This window comes from Brienomyrus brachyistius, chromosome 17, assembly GCF_023856365.1.
Source record: "Brienomyrus brachyistius isolate T26 chromosome 17, BBRACH_0.4, whole genome shotgun sequence".
NCBI classification, from domain to species: Eukaryota; Metazoa; Chordata; class Actinopteri; order Osteoglossiformes; family Mormyridae; genus Brienomyrus; species Brienomyrus brachyistius.
Genome location: NC_064549.1, coordinates 13,705,180 through 13,725,392, shown reverse-complemented (window position 1 = coordinate 13,725,392; position 20,213 = coordinate 13,705,180). Strand labels below are relative to the sequence as shown.

The window sequence follows — 20,213 nt, the reverse complement described above, 5'->3', positions numbered from 1 at the left end:
ACTGATGTCATAATTGTGATATCCTCATTGAATTTTAGGTCTCTTGTTCAGACTGATGTATTACTGTCGGAGACTGCCTGGTGTTTTCTTGGGTTATACTGCCACCTCTTGGCTCACATGTACAGTTTTTACATCTGTATTCTACCATCATTTTCAGTGATATCCCTCGTCTTTTTTTTCAATATAAGAAATTAGGCCATTTAAAAATGAATAATGTAAAATCCGTCAATGTACATTATGTATTTATTTACATTGTTTAAACACCGTTCGTTTGAAATAGCGGTAACATCTACAATAACGAAGCACTATGAATCGTTTTTACGTTTTTTCAAGCAATATCTACAAAAATAACACAAAATCGTTATATTTGGCCAAGTAACAAAAGGCAACACGCCAGGCATTGTTTTTTTTCCCTTCCCTTTTTACTTAATGCGAAATGCCCCCTTTAATCTCCATATGAGCACCGTTATTTGCGCTCTTTGGCGCTGGGTCTTCCTGCGCTGCGCCTATCGCAGTACCGTGTCTTCTGGGGGGGAAACACTTCGGGTCCCAGCGATGCCGGAGCTGCAGCGCGCTGGGCAGAGGGGCTCAGAGCATGTCGTCAGTTCCGCTCAACGTTGCGTCTTGGATGGGGGGAGGAGGAGGAGAGCAGATACTAGCAGAGGTGCTCGGGAGGGCAGTAATCCAGTCATGTGAACGTCAGGCAGAAATAAAACGACTTATTGTCATTCCACGTCACCTTCTCCCTTGCTGGAAACGTCATTGGAATACGCCAGATAAGAAGCTTTACCGGAGGTGTCAGACTTTCCTTGTATACAGGTATGATCATCTTTCCAGATGATCTAGTTTAGCTAGCTTGCTAGGTACGGCTACACGATATGTGGGGTTTCATTCATTGTTTTGCAATTAGTCTATAGGTTGCGGATGGGCTATGCATTTAACATGTTGGGGAGAGTAATCGTCCGGACTGGCTGGCAGTCATGCAGGTGACTGATGCACAGCAGGATTGCAGAGAATGGGCCTTTTCGTGCAGGCGGACAACCCTGATAGTCTGGCAAGGTGTACTCCTCCTGGTGTCAAGGATCGGGAGCAAGCGCACTGTCAGCGGAGTCTCAAAGTCTTCCGTGATTTACCACGGGGGTTGGGGGGTGGCGTTTTCCAAAGCTCTGCGTGTCCCCCGTGAAACCGCATACTCAGATGGTGTGTTTCATGCATGCTATGAATCCGAAACTGTAAACCGGTACGCGTAAGATGCCAACCTGGCCGCTGACATAATCACCATCTGTGACCCCGTTGCCAGGGTTAGTTTCCACCCTTGTTATCCTGGCAATTACAACCTCACCCGGGATAGAGGATTAATTACTAGGCAACAGGAAGTACAAAGCATGCGCTTTTATTTAAAAAATCTTTTCCATCAGTTTACAGTAACTTTTTCCACAGTGATCATTTGACACGTTGCATTATAAATTAAGGGGGAAAAAATGAACGAGCTGAATAGATTTCATGAATGGCTTTAATTGAATTAAAATAGTGCATGGCTTTTTGTCTCTTTGGTTTGTAAGGGGATCGATGTTGTTTGCCGGTTGCTGAAGGATGTCTTGATGCCGCACGTAGAGGACGTGGGTGGGCGTGTCTTCGGCCTCCACATGATAACACTTAGGATGATGTGGCCTTACTTTAGACTTGCTTACTCTGAGCTTCCTCTTTGGGTGTGGTTTTTTTTGGCAAAAGGGACTGCAATAATTGTAGAGGCGAGCGTAATACCCGATCTTTGCTGTTATCTAAATTAAAATAGCAGCTTTTATCCCTGGGAAGTAAGTTACACGGTTCCTGCTGTGTTTCTCCTCATTAAGTGCATTTCTCCTTGTTAAGTGTTAATGTCAATTTGGCGTATTTAAATGCAATTTAAGTGACGTGTTTTGTTTCCTAATTGTAAATTCAGAGTCGGTAGTTTTAAGAGTATCGATCCCAGTATGGGTCCCGAAGGAGTTTGAAACCCTATCTGTATGGTATGAGAACATTGTTTGATGTTTACACCACCTTATTTTCGCCACCTGTAGCGTCCCCATCTGCGTGACCGAGTGAGGAAGCCCACCATGACGGACAGCATTATGAGTAAAGCAGCCACTATGGAGATTCCCATCAACAGCAATGGGGATACTGGGAGCCTGCCTGAGGATGCTAGCCTGGAGCGGGTGAGCAGTGCTGCTCTTCACCACTGCCTTGCGAAATCGTAACAGGGAGGCCTGCATACCGTCTGTCCCACTACAAGCTACATCTGGACTTTCACCCACCACGTGTTATTAAGTAATATAATATTCAGCGATGCACATAAGTACGGAAATCCCGAGAGGACACAGATCATCGCTATTTTTTTCTTCCTATTATCGAGATCACGACATTTTGTGATCTCGAGATAACAAAAGTTACACATACACAGAAGATCACAACTTCTCAAATTGCGACACGCTTAGCAGCTTAACTGGCTGTACATCATCACCATGGACAAACGCATTTGATTTGACTTGATCATGGACTGGCACAAGCGGAAATAGCAACATGTCTATCAGCACTACACAGTAACCATATTAGTGTTTGTCACGTAAGAAAAGGAGAACAGCTACATCATAGCTTTCAATTAGTTTTCAATAAAAAGGAACATTACAATCATGTAGCATTCAGCTGTTAAGGAATTTTAACATTTGATCCGTAAACAAGAGGATATAATCACAGACTGCTAGGTAACCTAATGATTACAACTCACTAGCTCTCTTGTAGATAATTGACACCAGGAAAACAAAAAGTAACAAAATTGGGGGGGGGGGGGGGGGGGTTCCGCGAAGCAGAATTTCTTGCTTAGCTGGATAATTTTCTGGATTTAAGGTAGCCTGAGCTAAATGTAAGTGAACAAACATAAAGTCCATTGAGCCCAGACTACCTTAAATCCAACAAGTAGTCCTGCTTCATGGAACAGCCTCCATGATGTCGAGATCACAGGGAACACATGTCATGATCTTGAGAACTTTTGTCATGTCGAGATCATGAGAAAAATAAGTTGTGATCTCGAAATAAGGGGAAGAAAATAAGGAGGAAAAATAAGTCCTGTTTGGGCTTCTGTACACAAGTGGTATACAAGTACGCATTTGAAATTACTGTACATGTCAAAAGAAGTGCACTTCGGTTACATAAAGCTTTGATTTCTGTCAAATCACCTTGTTTAGTCCTAGATATGTGGGCAGAAATAAAGCGCTATTATAGCTGTTTTGTTATTTGTTTTTACGTTTGTGGCTGGATGATGTAGGCCTGTGGGCCATGCTGTGCACCGTATGGCCGTCAGACAGAGCCCCAAACAGCCGTAAATTGTGGGATGCAAAGAGTCTACCACCAAATTCACTCCTGGTTTCTTCTTCCAACTTTCTATGTGCTTTTCTCCATGCGTCTGAAGTTTTTTTTGGTGTTATGGAGCCTAAACACTGAGGAAATTGGTCCAGTCGTATAGTTCTGAAGTGGAGAAATCACATGACATACTTTGTGTCGGTATTGTCTTTTGGTCAAGTTGAATTTTGCTCTTTCTGTTGGGTAAATTAAGTCAACGACTATAGGAACGATAATCCCAGTTTCCCAGGTAGGGGATTATTGTCCAGGTATGTGCCAGTTTGGATGGGCGAAGGGAGCCTCTGATATTGTCCAGACATCTTTTTAGCCTGGCAGAGAAATTCTGAGAAGGCAGTTTCTCAACGTTTAAACTGAAACAGACAGATACACCCAGTGTCAAGCTTTTAAACAAATAAAAACAGGTTATCTCTTAGATCACGAGATAATCTTTCCACTGTTTGCACACTAGAAGTCTTTGCACACCTAGTCCAAATTTTTGATGTGTGTCAGGGAGATGAATTAAGGAGGAGAATTTCACCTGCTGATACGGACATATATATTTGTATCTTTATCATTTCTATGGGCAGAACCCTAATTCAAACTTTGACAACCTTAACCGTAAGTAACCAAGCAAAATACAAGATTTTTGGCATTTTTAGTTTTTTTTTTTTTTTTTTTTAAATCTTCTTATTGCGAAATGTGTTGCATACACCGATTCCCAATAAAAGTACAATATTATAGAACTGAAGATATGCAATTCCATGCTGTAAACTGGCTCTGTAGCTACCCGCCATGTTGCGATGTTCTGAGGCGTCATGGAGTGGGCGTGCTCAGATGGTTAAAGGCATGTTCATTTCAAATTCCAGCTGACCAATAGACGTGTAAGCTGCTAAGGCCCGCCCACCCGTTAAACCAGCACCAAACGTAGGAAGCAAAAAAGCATTAGAAATTAGAAGTTTAGAGAAGAAGGAGAAAATTATTTTATTAGACTTTTTTGATATTTGGAATACATGTTTTCATCCTGATACTTAATAATTTGCTTGTGGTTTTCAAAATTTTGATTAATACTTTTGTGACAAAATTAACTCCATACGGGCACCACAAGCAGGCGTGAGGGCAACCAAAGTGTTTCCATGGATAATGTACAATTCTACTGCCGTAAAACGTCTTTCAATGCATTAAATCCCTTAAGATTTTTCTGTACAACACCCGTAAATAAATCCCTCCGCTAAGGAGAAATTAAACCTTAAGGTGTTTTGTGCAACCGGCCGCAGAATTTTACTTGATCAGGTTTAACAAAATATTGACATTTTTGCTGTATTGCAGTAAAATTTCGATATACAGGTTTTAAATTGGGCTACAGAATGTCTTTCTTTGTCTGTCTCGTGCCTGTGAATTTTTAGATTGTCAGAGGACACACCTACTGTATTAACCCATTAACAAAATGCTTTCCTGGATTGTAGGCCTGGTTTGCTCTCCTCGCACATTGGCTAAGACCTGGCCAGCCAGCTCCATTCTGTTGACCCTATAGTTCTGCAAGAGAGGGTACAGTGGGTTGTCCTGGATGGAGGAGCTGCACATGCGTTGGCCACTGTCCAGGTGTGACCAGCGTTTTAGGGAGTGTACAATGTATCTTAGCAAGCCACAGCCCAGCCCAGGTCTGGTGTGGTGGACCTGCCTATGTCCTGGTAAATGGGATGGGGAGGGGCTGACCTGCAGGAACTTGCAACAGATGCTCCACCTTATCGTGGCTGAAGGCTGCTTTATATCTGAATGATTGTTCTGTGTTGCCAGCCTCTGCACGCCACCGTATGCCCCTGGGACGTAGAGATGACAGAGCGTGCTTAGTTTTTGGTTAAAAGGGGAGTGATATGTGGCACAGCGGGTTAAGACGCGGTGCCCTTAATCGGAAGGTTTCCAGTTCAAATCCTAGGGATGGCAGAGCGATTTCACTGTTGGGTCCTTGAGCAAAGCCCTTAATCCCCAGTTGGTCCAGGGACCGTCTGATTCTGTGTCATTTTGGATAAAAGCATGTATTAAATGAAAATGTTAAATAGCTGAATAACACATTGAGTGAGAGCTTATATGCAGTTTCTCACAAAACTAAATTCATCATTTCAATATACAGTAGTACCTTGGAACACAACTCAATTCGTTCTAGAAGGCTGGTCGAGTTGCGATTTGGTTGAGATCCAAGTCGAGTCTCCCCATAAGAAATTACGTAAATTGATTTAATCCGTTTCAGACCCCCAATGATTGCTCATTAAAACCTTCCTAATGACAAAGAGCATTAACAGTCAATATAAAACTAATACACCCATGAAAAAACACACATACAAAAACAATAAACATGAAAAAATTACAATTTATGAGCACTTCATCTATATTGAAGTGAGCTGATGGCAAACTTGGAGAGGGGGAGGGTTAGGGTTAGGGTTAGGGTTAGGGTTAGGGTTAGGAAGGGGAGACGCGTCTCCATACTTACAAATTGTAGCAGGTCTGTTTTGTTTAGTCAGGTTCCATGTTTTCGTCAGGTTGTGGCTAGATGTTTCTCAGCTGACCTGTTCAAGGTCCGAATTGGTAGAATTGAACGCATCTTGACAAATTTTAGCAGGAGCGGTCAACTTCCAAGATCTCAGTCGAGGTGCAGGTCAAATAAATTCAACAGACCTGTTCGACGTCCGGGTTGGTCGAGTCGAGAGGCGTTCGAGTTCCAAGGTTCTGCTGTTCTGGGGACAGTATAACACTGAATCATGTTTATACCTATGAGCAGTTGTATAAGGCTGTCTCTCTACAAATTGTCTCTGTTGTGAGGTTTATGACTGATGGATTAGCAGCCTCATGCTCTGTGCCCACCTGGCGTGGGCTCTAAGCCCAGCGTGACCGTCTGCTCCATAAGCAGTTTTGGAAGACGGAAGTCATTCTTTAAAGGCAGCGTATACGGTATATAATCAAAGCTTCCAGTCACTCTGAATTTCACCCCGCTTAGTATAACAAACATTTCAATTTGCACTTAGTATGCATTCACCAGAGTTGAATACACATTTGAAATTGTAAAAAAATATATATATATGATGTTTGAATGTCCTTTTTTCTGGCAAAGGTAGGGACAATTAGTTTCATACCATTCCAGTTCTGTTTTAAGTTGGTCCTGTTTTGCGGTAGGTTCCTTTTTTTAATGCATTGTTTTGCAGCTGCAATAGCTGAATGAGTACTGTAACTTTTGCATGCATTTCTGTGTACACAGCACTGCTGAATGAATAGGGCATGTCCGGTTTTTCAGGAGTAACTGCTTTATTTGTGTCTGTTGTTACTTTCTTTCCCTCCATTCCTTATAGTACTATAACTTGCATTTTTTTTTACAATAGGCATATATATAAATCCTCAGGTTTGTGTTGATCATCCTCCTAAGTGTTACTGTAGCTATTTTACTCTTGGATGCGTTAGTTGGTTTCAGTAGGTCAGTGGTGTGATTTTTTTTTTTTCCAGGTACATGTGACTAAATGCATACAGCACTTATGTCAAGCTGAAGGCCCGTGGCGTGTGAGTGTGCCCTGGCCGCACCCAGCCTGCCGCACAACTCATTACTGCTCATCAAATGATTTTGCACACAATTAGGAAGAGCTGTAAACCAAAGGTCTGTCTGTCAATGTGTTTGATGCATTGTAAACTGTAAAAATACATATATAAGAAATTTTAAAATCAAATATAAACTCGTAGGAGTGTATGTGCCTCGTGCCCAGTGCTTCCGGGATAGGCTCTGGACCCCCCGCGACCCAGTAGGATAAGCGGTTTGGAAAATGGATGGAAATATAAACTCATAAAAGTAATTAAATAAATATCAGGTTCTTTACTACAGATTATGGTCACAAATTTGTAGAGATGAACCCATCTGTAATCATTGTTATTATTATTTTTTTAACCTGGTCAGAAAATCCTGGTGAAAGCACCTGAAGTTCTGAAACAGACTGATTTGCAGGGGCTGTTTCTGCCTTGTTCCAGTCGTACACAAACTTGGATGACTATCTCATATGAGTTCCCACGTTGGTTATGTTTCCAACATCATGTCCGAGTTCGGAATAAAAGAGCCGACGGAGAGTCGTGATCTTACCGCCTACTTTCTCTCTCCAGTATTGGCATAATTTTTCTGGAAACCGAAATGTTCCCAAACTGCCGACTGACTGTAACCGGCTTCAGCTGTAACCATCTACTTGGGAATTTTAGGTTCCGCCCATTTCAGGAAATGTATCCATTTGTTTCATTATGCTTTCCAAACCAAAAATGATATAATCGGATGGCACACGATGAATAAGTGCACCATCACTATGCCTTTCCTCTTCCCACCCATCCCCCACCTGCAAGTTCAACAGCAGTGAATTAGCATAACATTCAGCAAAACATTCCAGTTCTAATCTGGTTGTTTCAATTTCCTGAGACTGAGCTCAGCCTATTTCCCATTTAACAGTAGGATCCAATGGAGACTGGCAGATAAAAGCAGGTGAATAATAGTTCATCAGCCCAGGGGATGCATTTCAGTTAGTTCTCCATCTTCAAAGAGGTTTTATATATCATTGTTAATTTTTATCTAAAAAGAGAATTTTCAGGAATAATGTTTACTGCAAAGTTCACGTTTGTAAATGTTCTTGTTAACATACCGCACAGATTTCACCCAAATAAATGCAAAGTTTGGGTCATGCTATTATTGCATAAATGGGCAACCAACAAATTCATTGGTGGTTTTTAATATTGTCCTTTCAGTAACTAAGGTTGACATCCCTGACATACCCATATATAAAAACTGTTAGTACACATAATTAGATTTGAACCAAATGTTTTGATCATGTAAATGATAAAAAATAATATTTTACGGGGTTGAAATGAGAATTTCTTCCAGTGAATTACTTCTCACCAGCATGCAGTGATTTAAGGTAGTCTTTCTCAAACCAGCCTTCGCAGACCCCCTGATGGTCCACATTTTTGCTCCCTCCCAATTCCCAGAGAATTAAGAGAGAGCAAAAACCTAGACCATCTGGGGCTCCGGGGGTCTGGTTTGAGAAACACTGATTTAAAGGTGTTGAGATGGTCTTCAGGTCTGCTGAAGAGTGTCACGGAAGAGCTGCCATGTCTTCCCTCCGCTCATTGCTTCTGCGCCTGGTAGTGATCAGCTCTCCATTTTTCCTACAGGACCTCCAGCAGGTGATGGTGTCGGGGCCCAATCTCAATGAGACCAGCATCGTGTCGGGGGGGTACGGCGGGACGGCTGACGCCATCATACCCACCAGTACTATTAAAGGTAAACCATCCAGATGCTGGATGAGTATTTACTATAATCATCTGTCAAGGTGACCCCCACCCTGTACTGCATGGACCTGTAAGTGTGTTTTTGAGTTGAACAGAGAGTATTAAACAATGATAATATAAAATAAAATTTCCTGGATTTGTAGTTTATTAAAGTTTTTGTATAATTTAATGACTAATCTGTTATTCATAATAGTGTAAATACTGTGATTAAAAATGAGTAAAGTTCGTGTAGTAAAGGTGGTAACGGGGGTGGAAAATATAATTTTTTGTTTCTGCATTGCTGTGAGGTTTCCAGGCTGTTAAGATTTTCTAACAGTATAGCTTAACACGTATGTAAGGTGGACTTTGCATGTGCTTGGAAAGTTGGAAGCCAAACTAATCAATTAATCGACTGTAACTTCCTTGCAACAATAATGGGTCTCGGTAACAATGAATAAATAAACATTTATAAAATCAGGAGAAACAGATATAGTCATTGTCCTGATACTTATGGAGGCTGTTTTGTTTCTTTAATGTTTTGGGACTGACTGCCTTTATAGTGTTGCACCCTTTTCCAAGGCCAAGCCTGACGCTCCCCTGTTTGCACGGATTCGTTGGCTTCTGCACTGTCATCCTGCTGTCATTCTTTGCATTTGAGCTCCTCCAGCGACTTTCCTCTTCTTCAGAAGCCGCTCCCCTTCCTTGCCCGCGTCTCTTGCGCTGACTCAGGTTAAGAACGTGGTGCTTTCGGGCTCAGTGCCTTCTGGAGGTATACCTGGTGGAATTGGCTCGCTGCTTACAAACTTACGATCTTCAGGACCTGGCATCCTCTTCAACCGTGAGAATCTGGGCCGAAGACACGTCCCAACGTCTGGACAAGGTCCCTCCACTCCTCTTGCAACGAAACGGTTCCTTTTCCTTTCTCCTACATCACGTCTCAAACCAGGATGATGCTTTAACTCCTGCCATTTGCGTCTCAGGAAGATTAATGTCACCCCCAATGTTCGATGTTAGATGATTGGCATTGAACAGAGTGGGAACTCCCATTCACTTGGAGCCCAGCAATGCATCACACAGGAGAAGGCGGATAAATAATACCGAGGAATAATCTTTCTGCTGCAGATCGTTTCCTCTGCATGTACAGCTTTGGGTCTGCAAGATGCAGAGCCTCATATAATCAGCTCCTGAAAGGTCTCTGATGTCCGTTTATACAAAGAGCATCAGTAACACCTTATAATAACACACAGTCAGTGTTGTTTGAATTTGTTCCAAAGTGCGAGGCTTTGAATAATTTGGTCTTCAAAGTTCCAAGCAGAATAAGTATTAAGGTATTGTATAGGGTATTGGGCAAGATCTAAGAAGTATTAACATTTGGGTGAAAAAGCCATAGAATGATGTTGTTATATCATTTTTATAGGGGCGGCATGGTGGTGCAGTGGTTAGCACTGTTGCCTCACACCTCTGGGACCCGGGTTCGAGTCTCCGCCTGGGTTATATGTGCATGTTCTCCTCATGTCGTCCTGGGGTTTCCTCCGGGTACTCCGATTTCCCCCCCCAGTCCAAAAACATGTTGAGGCTAATTGGAGTTGCTAAATTGCCTATAGGAGTGCATGTGTGAGTGAATGGTGTGTAAGTGTGCCCTGTGATGGGCTGGCCCCCCATCCTGGGTTGTTCCCTGCCTCGTGCCCATTGCTTCCGGGATAGGCTCCGGACCCCCCGCGACCCAGTAGGAAAAGCGGATTGGAAAATGAATGAATGGATGGATGGATATCATTTTTATGAATCTTATTGTTGTTGTTGCTGTTATTAGAAAGTATTGTGTAATAGTAATAAGTAATTTCATTATTATATAATAGTATTATCAACAGTAAATGAAGATGGCATGGTGTACTCTACACGCACAAACTGAATGGGGCAGTTTTCTAGTTTCCAGCTTTCCTCTCTTTCTTTGGTACCTTGTGTATTGGGCTGTATATTCTGGGAATTTTCGGAGGAGGAAACTTTCCATGGGAATTTGTGATGTTTGGGGATTTATAGAAATTATTTGGTATTGGAGCTTTGCTATTTTCCTGTACTTGTGCAGTTGTCAAGCACATAAAGTGATTTATTAGTACGTCTATTAATAAAAGGGGTTTTGAGGACTTTTACAAATTTAGAACACATGATTGAACATGAACGGTTTTCCCTCACTGACATTATTGAACACAAGCACATAGCGTGAGGCTTGAGACTTGACGATAGTAGTTTGAGTCTGATCATACTGGAGAATCAGCTTAAAGTTATAAATGTTCAATCAAGTGAGAATCTACACCCATTGAGTCACTATCCAGCTCAGCTAAGGTGTAGGATGGGTGGGGCTCGGTCTCAAAGCCTCAGATTTGCCCATATTTCCACCTGCCTCCCCACCTGTACATTGGTGAACCTGTTACATACTTTTGTGCGCACATTACCGAAGACGGACCTGAGAGCTGATGTTGGGGAATTTGCAAGATTGCTGCTGCAGCTGGTAACAAGGCCACAGATGAGCAAAGACCCTTCCACTAGGTTAATGTACATCATCACAGAATAAATTTTACTTCAGTGACACCGATTAGCTAGCGGGATTGCTAGCTATCTGGTTAGTTAGCTGAATTATTTTAGCTCATTCGTTAGCCAGTATATTTCAACCTTTTTTGAACCACGGCACATTTTTTCAATTGAAAAAATCCCACAGCACAGCACCAACCAAAAATGTGATGAAATGACACACTGTAGCCTAGTAATGACAAAATAGTCTCTCAATTTATTTATACTCGGTGTGAAACCTGAGCCTGTTTGGATGAACACAAAACTGATATGCGGGCAGGAATTGTCTCTCTTTTTAGTTTTTAAATGAGTCAGGCTTGAAAAGCTCAGTTCACACAGATATGTCGTGGAAAATGGGAGTAATGTTGAAATAAGAACATAAGAACATAAGAACTATACAAACGAGAGGAGGCCATTCGGCCCATCAAGCTCGCTTGGGGAGAACTAAACTAATAGCTCAGAGTCGTTATAGCTTTGTTTGCTTAGAATACACCACTATTACAGCACAGACACTCAACAATGGCATATCATTTGCAAATAATAATTAATTTTCATAAGTTTTTAGACCAATTAAATGAAGTTGGATAATTTCCCTCGGTACACCTTACAATCCCTCACGGCACGCTAGTGCACTGCGGCTCACTGGTTGAAAATCACTGCATTAGCCTGTTTCATGGTAGCTGATTGCTATTCTGAACATTATATATCTATTATATTTACAGTTTAATTTTACATTTAAAATAATAATGAAAATACAAACATACCACAGCTTGACCTTTCTCACTCAAACGTGCACATGTGAGCGACGGAAGTAGCTGCAAGCCTGCATTCTCCAAACTGACCACCAGTTGACGGTGCATTATAATTTCCACAAATTGCCATGTTAAAATCTTGATAAGAACATAAGAAATTTACAAACGAGAGGAGGCCATTCGACCCATCAAGCTTGTTTGGGGAGAACTTAACTAATAGCTCAGAGTTGTTAAAATCTTATCTAGCTCTGATTTAAAGGAACCCAGGGTTTTAGCTTGCGCTACACTAACAGGAAGACTATTCCATACTCTAACTACACACTGTGTAAAGAAGTGCTTCCTCAGATTTATTTAAAATTTCCACCTATGGCCACGAGTTCTAGTATTTAAACTAATACTGAAGCAGCCATCTGGCTGAACAGCATCCAGACCTGTTAGAATCTTATATACCTGGATCATGTCCCCCCTTAGTCTCCTTTGCTCGAGGCTGAACAGATTCAGCTCAGCTAACCTCTCCTCATAAGACATTCTCCTAAGACCAGGAATCTTTCATGTAGTTCTATGTCGAACCCTTTCCAAGGCAGCAATGTCCTTCTTAAGGTATGGTGACCAAACCTGCACACAATATTCTAGGTGGGGTTACCAAGGAATTATATATTGGCATATGGATATTTACCGGGAATTTTCCACCCCTTCGCAGTTCTAGCTGCATATCATAAAGGACAGTGGCATTGTGGCTCTGGTGCATTTCCAATCTCTTCTGCGCACGGCCGGGTGCCTGGTCTCTGCAGGCTGTGGGACGCCCCCTCTGCCACACGTCACGCTTACAAATTTAGACGTCTGACTACAGCTGTCTCCTCCTCTCTGTCTGCCCCACCTGATCCCTTCCCTAACCCTGCCCCCACATCTGTCACATGACTCATGTATCAATTCATGTTCCACGCACGTTCATTCTCTCTTTCCCGGTACTTTGCCACACTGACACATACACCTGGAAATCACATTCTCACCACCCACACCCCACCAAAAACCACTGCGACCTCGACCCCCCCCCCCTACCCACAACCCATTGCAGATCTGCGTATGAAGGCCAGGGGGGTACACATGCCCTCCAGCCAGTCTGCAGCCAGTCGGCTTGCCTTCCAGGCAGAGTGTTCAGGTATCTTCTGGCACGATAACCAGCCCTCACCATCATTTTCCTCCATGTCTCATTTCATAAACACCTCATTGCACATTTCTGTGTTTTGCCAAAGAAAAACAGTTACTGCTATTCCTTATAGACACTTTCTGACTTTAATATTTTCATATCAAGTGTAAACCTGATGTTTTTTCTTTCTGGTTTTCAGAAGGGCGTGTCTGCAGTTATGACTCATGAAGTTTTCCTGCTAACCCTCCCTCCCCAACCCCCACAACCCCCCAGGGCATGGCTTACACCCCAGCGGCAGCAGCCCCTGCATGATGGCAGAGGAGGCCCCACGTGGGGTGGCTGTGGAGAAGTTCGACATCATGAAGAGATGGGGCATCAACACGTACAAGGTGAGCACAGCAGCAGTTTGACAGTAAACTCTTCGCAAGCATGATGATGTAATTCCCAGGACAGTAACATTAGATCTTATTATTACTGGTTTGAAATAGAATTCTTGGTGTTATTGCTCACCATTGTGTAACCGCTCCTCCGGTCCTTCAGTGCACCCGACAGATGATCTCGGAGCGGTTTGGTCGGGGCCAGCGCACGGTGGACCTGGAGCTGGAGGCCCAGATCGACGTGCTGCGCGACACGCGTCAAAAATACGAGCAGGTGCTGCGGCTGGCGCGGGAGCTGAGCGCGCACCTCTACAGCTTGCTGCAGACGCAGCACGCCCTGGGCGACACCTTTGCCGACCTCAGCCAGAAGTCCCCCGAGCTGCAGGTGCCCTCCCCACGCCAGCGCCGATCCCCCAACGGAGGTTTCTGAGACAGTGTTAGGTTCTTACTAATCTAAAACTAACTGTCAATCTGGCTGCCCAAATCAAAGGGTTCTGGGCAGACCCACCATGTGGTGGCGCTCTTGTGCACCCCCTAGTCCCAAATTAAGGAATGTGTCCTAATTAGAATTGTGGGTTGGCTGTGGGAGAATAGAAAAGCAGCTTCGCGATTATTATATCTGCATATCTGCTGTCCTCTGGGTGAGACAGTGGGACGGTCAAAGGTTAAGGGAGCCCCGTGCCTGTTTCCCATGCAGGACGAGTTTGGCTACAACGCGGAGACGCAGAGGCTGCTGTGCAAAAATGGGGAGATCTTGCTGGGCGCAATCAACTTCTTCATTTCCGGAATCAACACCTTGGTCAACAAGACCATGGAGGACACCCTCATGACCATCAAGATGTATGAGAACGCAAGGTACCCATGCTCAGCCAGAACATGCAAGGTGGTCCGTAAGGAAGGCCTCGCCGACCCAGTGAGGGATGAATGAGGGGTGTGAATGATACTCTACAGCAGAGTTTCCTAATCCGGTCCTCAGAGACTCAGAGTTGGTCCATGTTTTTGCTCCCTCTGAGCTCCCTGCCTGACAGTTCACGTTGGAGCTGGGAGGGAGCAAAAATGTGGACTGTCTGTGGGTCCCTGAGGACCGGGGTGGAAAACACTGCTCTACAGAAAGCAGATGAGAATTAACAGCTGCTGTTTTGGCTGGGCTAGCACTGAGACTTCACAGTTCCAGTGTTGTTTGATTCCTGCTACTGTATGTGTTAGTGCAGTTTGCATGCTCTCTCTGCGTTTCTGTAGGTGTAATCTCCTAATTCTGAGAACTGGTGTTTCTCAAACACCAGTCCTGGCTGTTCCCCTGTGCTGTGCCCCATGTTTCCTGGGATACGCTCCAAGCTCACTGCAACCCTGCACCGGATAAGCAGTTGTGGAAGATGAATGGATGGGTGTCACCGAAGTGTTTGTCAGCTCGGTTGCTAAGAGGCCAGCCCATTTCGTCCATTACCTCTCTAGGCTGGAGTTTGATGCCTACCGCGCGGACCTGGAGGAGCTGAACGCAGGCCCCCGGGACGCCGTGGCGCTGGCCCGCATGGAAACAGCGCAGCAACAATTCCAGCTCCAAAGGGAGAAGTATGAGAGGCTCCGGAGCGACGTCACCATCAAGCTGAAGTTCCTGGAAGAGAACAAGGTAGGGCGCGATGCGCTCCTCAGTGGCCAGGTGCCGGTCTGGTCGTGCAGTGACCTCGTCACACTCACACTTCACCAGTGAAGTAATCGGGGTGGAATGTATGATCGAAATGGGCTATATCAGCATGGAAAGCTGTAGCCTCAGGCCTTTAAGGCTGGAGGTTTGAATATTATCTTCCTTCAGTCTGCAAACATGATTACGTGAATTTGTGTCTCTAAATTGCCCATGGTATGTGACTGTGTGTGCGGTACTGCTCCTACCCGACGTGGTTTCTAGGCGAGTATCACTGCCGACGACCCTTCCCCGTCCAGGACAAAGTCAGTCTGGCTGGCAAGTCGGTGCCCCCTCAGAAGTTGGTGCCCTAGGCAGCTGCCTATGTTGCCTGTAGGCTTGGCTGGTCCAGTGTGTGTGTGTGTGTGTGTGTGTGTGTGTGTGTGTGTGTGTGTGTGTGTGTGTGTGTGTGTGTGTGTGTGTGTGTGTGTGTGTGTGTGTGTGTGTACACCCTGCAATGGACCAACACCCCATCTATTGTGTTGTTCTGCCCTTTGCTGCCTGGAAGATGCTCCAGATGTCCCTGAACAAGAATAACATGCATGGATGCATGCATTTTTCTTGAGAGTAGTTTCAGTTCAAATATAAATTTGACACTTGATAAGTGTATCTGTTTAGCTGGTTCCTGGTTCACACACTAGAATATGGTCATTTTGAACAGTGTTTCATCAAATGGCTGATTATTTCAGCCCCTGTTAAGAATTTTGGTCAGTTATTGATCTTCTGTTGATGTCACATGCTTTTGCTTGGTTGAGTAAAAGTTTCAGAATTATCTCCAAGAACAAGTGACCTTTATCAGTCTCCCCTGAAGGCTTTTGACCTTAGACATCTGTTTATATTTTTGTTCCGTTTATCCAGCAAGTCACTGTGAACCTGGAGTTTGTCTCAGGTAGCACAGGATAGTAGGATACACACACACACACACACACACACACACACACACACACACACACACACACGCATGTCGGGGAAACACATCTTCACGGGTCCCGCTTAACCCCAGGAAGCTGGTCCCCATGAGGGAAATAAAACGGATATTTATCACGTTGTGAGGACATTGTGTCCCAATAAGTAAGGTATACACACACACACACAGTTTATTATATCTTATTATATCTTTGTGGGGACTATCCATTCAGACGTGCTTCAACTGCTAGAACTGTAATTGCAAATGGGCTCCTTCAATTATTCATAAAAATATCAGTGACTCTTCTCAGTTACACAGTGACTTGTAATCCTTGTCTGGGCTGGTCTGGCCTGAACACCTGGCTGGAATCCTTTCCACATGCAGGTGAAAGTGATGCACAAACAGCTGGTCCTCTTCCATAATGCCATCTCGGCCTACTTCGCCGGCAACCAGCAGCAGCTGGAACAGACCCTGAAGCAGTTCAACGTGAAGCTGCAGCCGGCGGGGGCAGGAAGGCCCTCCTGGCTGGAGGAGCAGTGACAGGCCAGCAGTGGGGGCAGGGGGGAGGTCCCGCGAAGGACCAGACAGGCCAAGGGACGTGCACGCAAACCTGCGAGTGGAGGGCGGGTGGGCACAGGAGAGAACCGCGTGCAGCAGGACCAGGAGCAGCAGAAGGGGAAGGCCGTCGTCATGGAGACACTTGAAGAGGGCGGGGCTCATTGTTTTAATCATTATTTCTTACACCTTTTACAGACATGCTCCAGAACATTTTCTACATTTACCATTCTGTAGTCAAAAAAAAGAACACTTAGAGAGCATAACATGTTAGACCGGTAAGGAATCCCATGTCCCTACAACATTTCTCACAGACATTATTATTTATTTTTTATTTGGTTGTCTATAGACAGTCATAACAGGAATAAAGATATGATTACTGGCATGATATAAATACGAACGTTGATCCTGTCTCATGGAAGACTGCTCTGATTCACCATGTCAAAGGTATGAAAACAGAAGCGATACCAGTGCACATCACTGAAACCAAGAAACACTATACATTTTATTAATGACTATTTCTTCTGTTTAGTTGATTTGACCTGGTAAGTTGTACAGGGAAAAGGAAGTGTGTGCTTTTCCACTTGACAGCTAGTGATGTTCTATTTATGTTTCAGTATTTGAATCCAAGTGCTATTTTATTGGTCAGAAATTAGTATGTGGTCAAAGTCCTAGTTTTTGATTGGTCATCACTGGTTAATCAGTCCAGTTCTAGATATATTTTTAAGAAACCAAATGCGTTGCTATTTCAGGTTAATGGTTTCACAGAAAATGAATTGTTTCCAGCATAGATAGATGATGACAGAACATGTGTTTTGTCGGAGTCCCGCAGCAGATGAATCGACCATTTGGTGTCTTCTGGACATGTTTTGATTGTGACATCTGCTATTTGCGATGAAGAAACTTTACTCCGGTACATAGCGACACACACTTAAGCACAGTGAACTTCATCTGAAGCTTCAGCCTGTTGCTATGGACGTGTGTACCGGGTTCATCGAAAGGGAACGAATATCAGCAAAGATTGACCACGGTCCAAAGATCAGGAACTAGTAGCACCTGTAGAATTTCACTGTCCATTTGCATGAAGACGTACTTTTTTCAATGGTGAAAATTGATTTTAAAAAATCAAGTAATGGGCAGCAGACCGGACTTTCCTTTGTGAAGATGATCTGCCTTGTGTGATTGCATTTTGAAGAGTCTAGACTGTGTCTAGTAACCTTTTTTGCACAAATAAAAGTAGAAACGTGCACCCTTATCGAAAACATTGATATTTGTAACGTGATTTTTTTTGCCTTTGTTTGTGAAGTATGCGCACTTTCTGTATCTCATTCGCTATCTGTTTGTTACACATTGCTTTGTTTTCAGGTGGAGGTCATGGGTGTGGCAGGCATTATGTGGCCCACAGCTCTACGCTAACTGGTGTCTTATCCAGGTCAATGTCCTCCAATTTATTTACTAATGAAGAATACTATATACAGCAGGCACGAGATTAGTAAGTAAACCTATCACTGTACCTAAATGGTCTTCAAAAGCTTATAGTCTTAGGGTCTGAAATGTAAGGCTGGATATAACAGTATATAATCACATATATATTTATATGTTAAATTTCCAAAACCGCGCTAATGTTTGATCTATGAAACAATCAGGACCTACTTTGTCATTGGTCGCTGACGCTGAAAACGTCTTTCTTGAAAACTTTCGTGGTGATGTTACTGCAATCCCATAAAAACCAAAATGACAGTTGAAGCCTTGAGCAACTTACTGGCATTTGCAGTATTCCTGTTTTTAATCTCTGCAACCAAGTTGATGACTGTACTGTTGAATATGCATTTTGTTTCCTTTCTAGTAACTGCAGTGAAGACTGAACAATATATGTTTTCATAGTTAATTCTTCATGTACTTGGTTGAAAGTTTTCAAGGAATAGTCCTTGGATGCAAGTAATTGTACTTGTATAAAACAAGCATTGTGTTCTGCATACATGTATTGTTAATGTCGTTAAATTGTTTTTCAGGTACCTTGTTTTACTGCCTTTACCTAAATGAAGCTTAATTCCTCACTAGAGTTGAGCAGAGACCCGGAGTGCTCTGTTATATGTACTACAGATATGTAATGGTGTGGATGGTGCGCTAAACGCTCACCTTTTGTTGGGTTCGTATAGCCCATAGGCAGGTTGAGTGTTCCGAGGTCTGGGTGGAAACAAACCAGTCACCTGACTGCTCTGCATGATAAACCGGGCCACCTGTCCTCTATACGCAAACTTAAGGCCTCGTCTCCTGTAGGTCATTTCTTTTGAAGCTCTTGACTTTGTGACTGGGTGGAGCAAATATGCCACATTGTTTGTCTTTCAGAGCTCGATCGTAGCTAAAGTGTACCATTTAACATACTTGAGGTTCGTAACATTATTCCGAGTCCCTTAAGAGCAATAATAAAGGTACATTGGGAGTTACATGAAAGAATTTTCTATAAAGGTGTTTGTCATTTGTTTTTTATCTGCTGTGTTGCATTAGGCACTGTTTGTTTTTAGCACAGTACTTTTCAAAAAGCCACAAAACAGACCATTTTTGATAACTGTACACACAGATATAAGATTTTCTTTAATCCTTTAGGCTAAATTGCGTTCAAATTCACCAATGTTAGTGTTGTATAAGAAATGGCTGAATATGATGTGAACAGATTTTAATATGTAAGATTTTTCATGCACTTGGTACAGTAAAAGTTGGCTGTTTATATGATTCCAAGGATGTGTGTCAATTCCCAAAGAGTGACTCAGTCAGAGAGGAAGTACCATTTGCCATGTGAATGAGGGAACTTGTTTGTTTAAATTAAACAAACGGGTCCACTAATTTCATTGGACATGAGGAGAAAGCTTTATTGGTCAGTCTTCCAAGCCTTTTTCAGGTGTCCTGGCTCACTACACCTGATTGTGGGGATTTATTGGATGACATACTTACAAATCAATGTGACGCTTGTGTGCGCTTTCATCTGTCAAACGTGACCAAATTCTCAAACGTTAACCTGATCCACACTCATTTATTCCTGTATTGGTTCCATCTCTGCCTTTCAAAGAAAGTCATAATTTATTTTTAATATTATTGTCACTTCCATTCATTGGTCTGTTTATAAAGAAATGTATTTTATGCGAACCGTTATTTTAGGCTGCGGCATTGTAGTTTGAATGAATATGTGATGTTAAGATAATATAAATAAAATTACTGCAATGGGGTGTATGTGATACTTTCTTTATTGGCATGACACTGATATAAAACCAAACAAAAAACATGATATGCTTCTGGTCTTTGCCTTAGCTTCAGCTGGTAGGTCTAGAGCCTTGTTATCCCATAAACCCCGTGTTTAAGAAATGCAACTTAAAATATGATGAGCTTTGAGTCTGTTCAGTGTTTTTCATATGCTTACATTCATATTGGAATTTCCCACTGAAGTTCCATAGAAAACCATCATTGCATAGGACTATGTGATTTTGTTTGCCAGGTCTTGTAAAACACTTTTTGTTTTTATTATAAATAAAACACTTTTTACTCCATTCTTCCTGTACTTCCCAAGCGTCCCACAGAGAGG

General features: G+C 43.0%; 1 protein-coding gene and 1 long non-coding RNA gene across 4 annotated transcripts; one reads left to right on the top strand and one right to left on the bottom strand.

The window, feature by feature from the left end:
- Window positions 1-606: 606 nt before the first annotated feature.
- Window positions 607-19,860, top strand: LOC125711934 (arfaptin-2-like). Of its 3 annotated transcripts, none has more exons than XM_048981387.1 (9): window positions 607-819; window positions 2,061-2,195; window positions 8,560-8,668; window positions 13,048-13,131; window positions 13,393-13,508; window positions 13,660-13,881; window positions 14,194-14,351; window positions 14,949-15,123; window positions 16,466-19,860. In XM_048981387.1, exons 2-9 carry the CDS (start codon window positions 2,097-2,099, stop codon window positions 16,619-16,621), a joined length of 1,119 nt encoding a protein of 372 aa, XP_048837344.1. In that variant the 5' UTR covers window positions 607-819; window positions 2,061-2,096; the 3' UTR covers window positions 16,622-19,860. The 3 variants fall into 3 exon arrangements, with proteins under 3 accessions (XP_048837344.1, XP_048837345.1, XP_048837346.1); XM_048981388.1 differs by lacking the exon at window positions 13,048-13,131 and adding an exon at window positions 9,473-9,535; XM_048981389.1 differs by lacking the exon at window positions 13,048-13,131 and having other exon boundaries at window positions 609-819.
- On the bottom strand, window positions 4,146-6,240 carry LOC125711935 (uncharacterized). Its single transcript, XR_007383163.1, has 3 exons — window positions 6,046-6,240; window positions 5,861-5,936; window positions 4,146-5,649 (listed from the first exon to the last, which is right to left on the bottom strand). It is a non-coding gene; the product is annotated as an uncharacterized LOC125711935 (long non-coding RNA).
- Window positions 19,861-20,213: the final 353 nt, after the last annotated feature.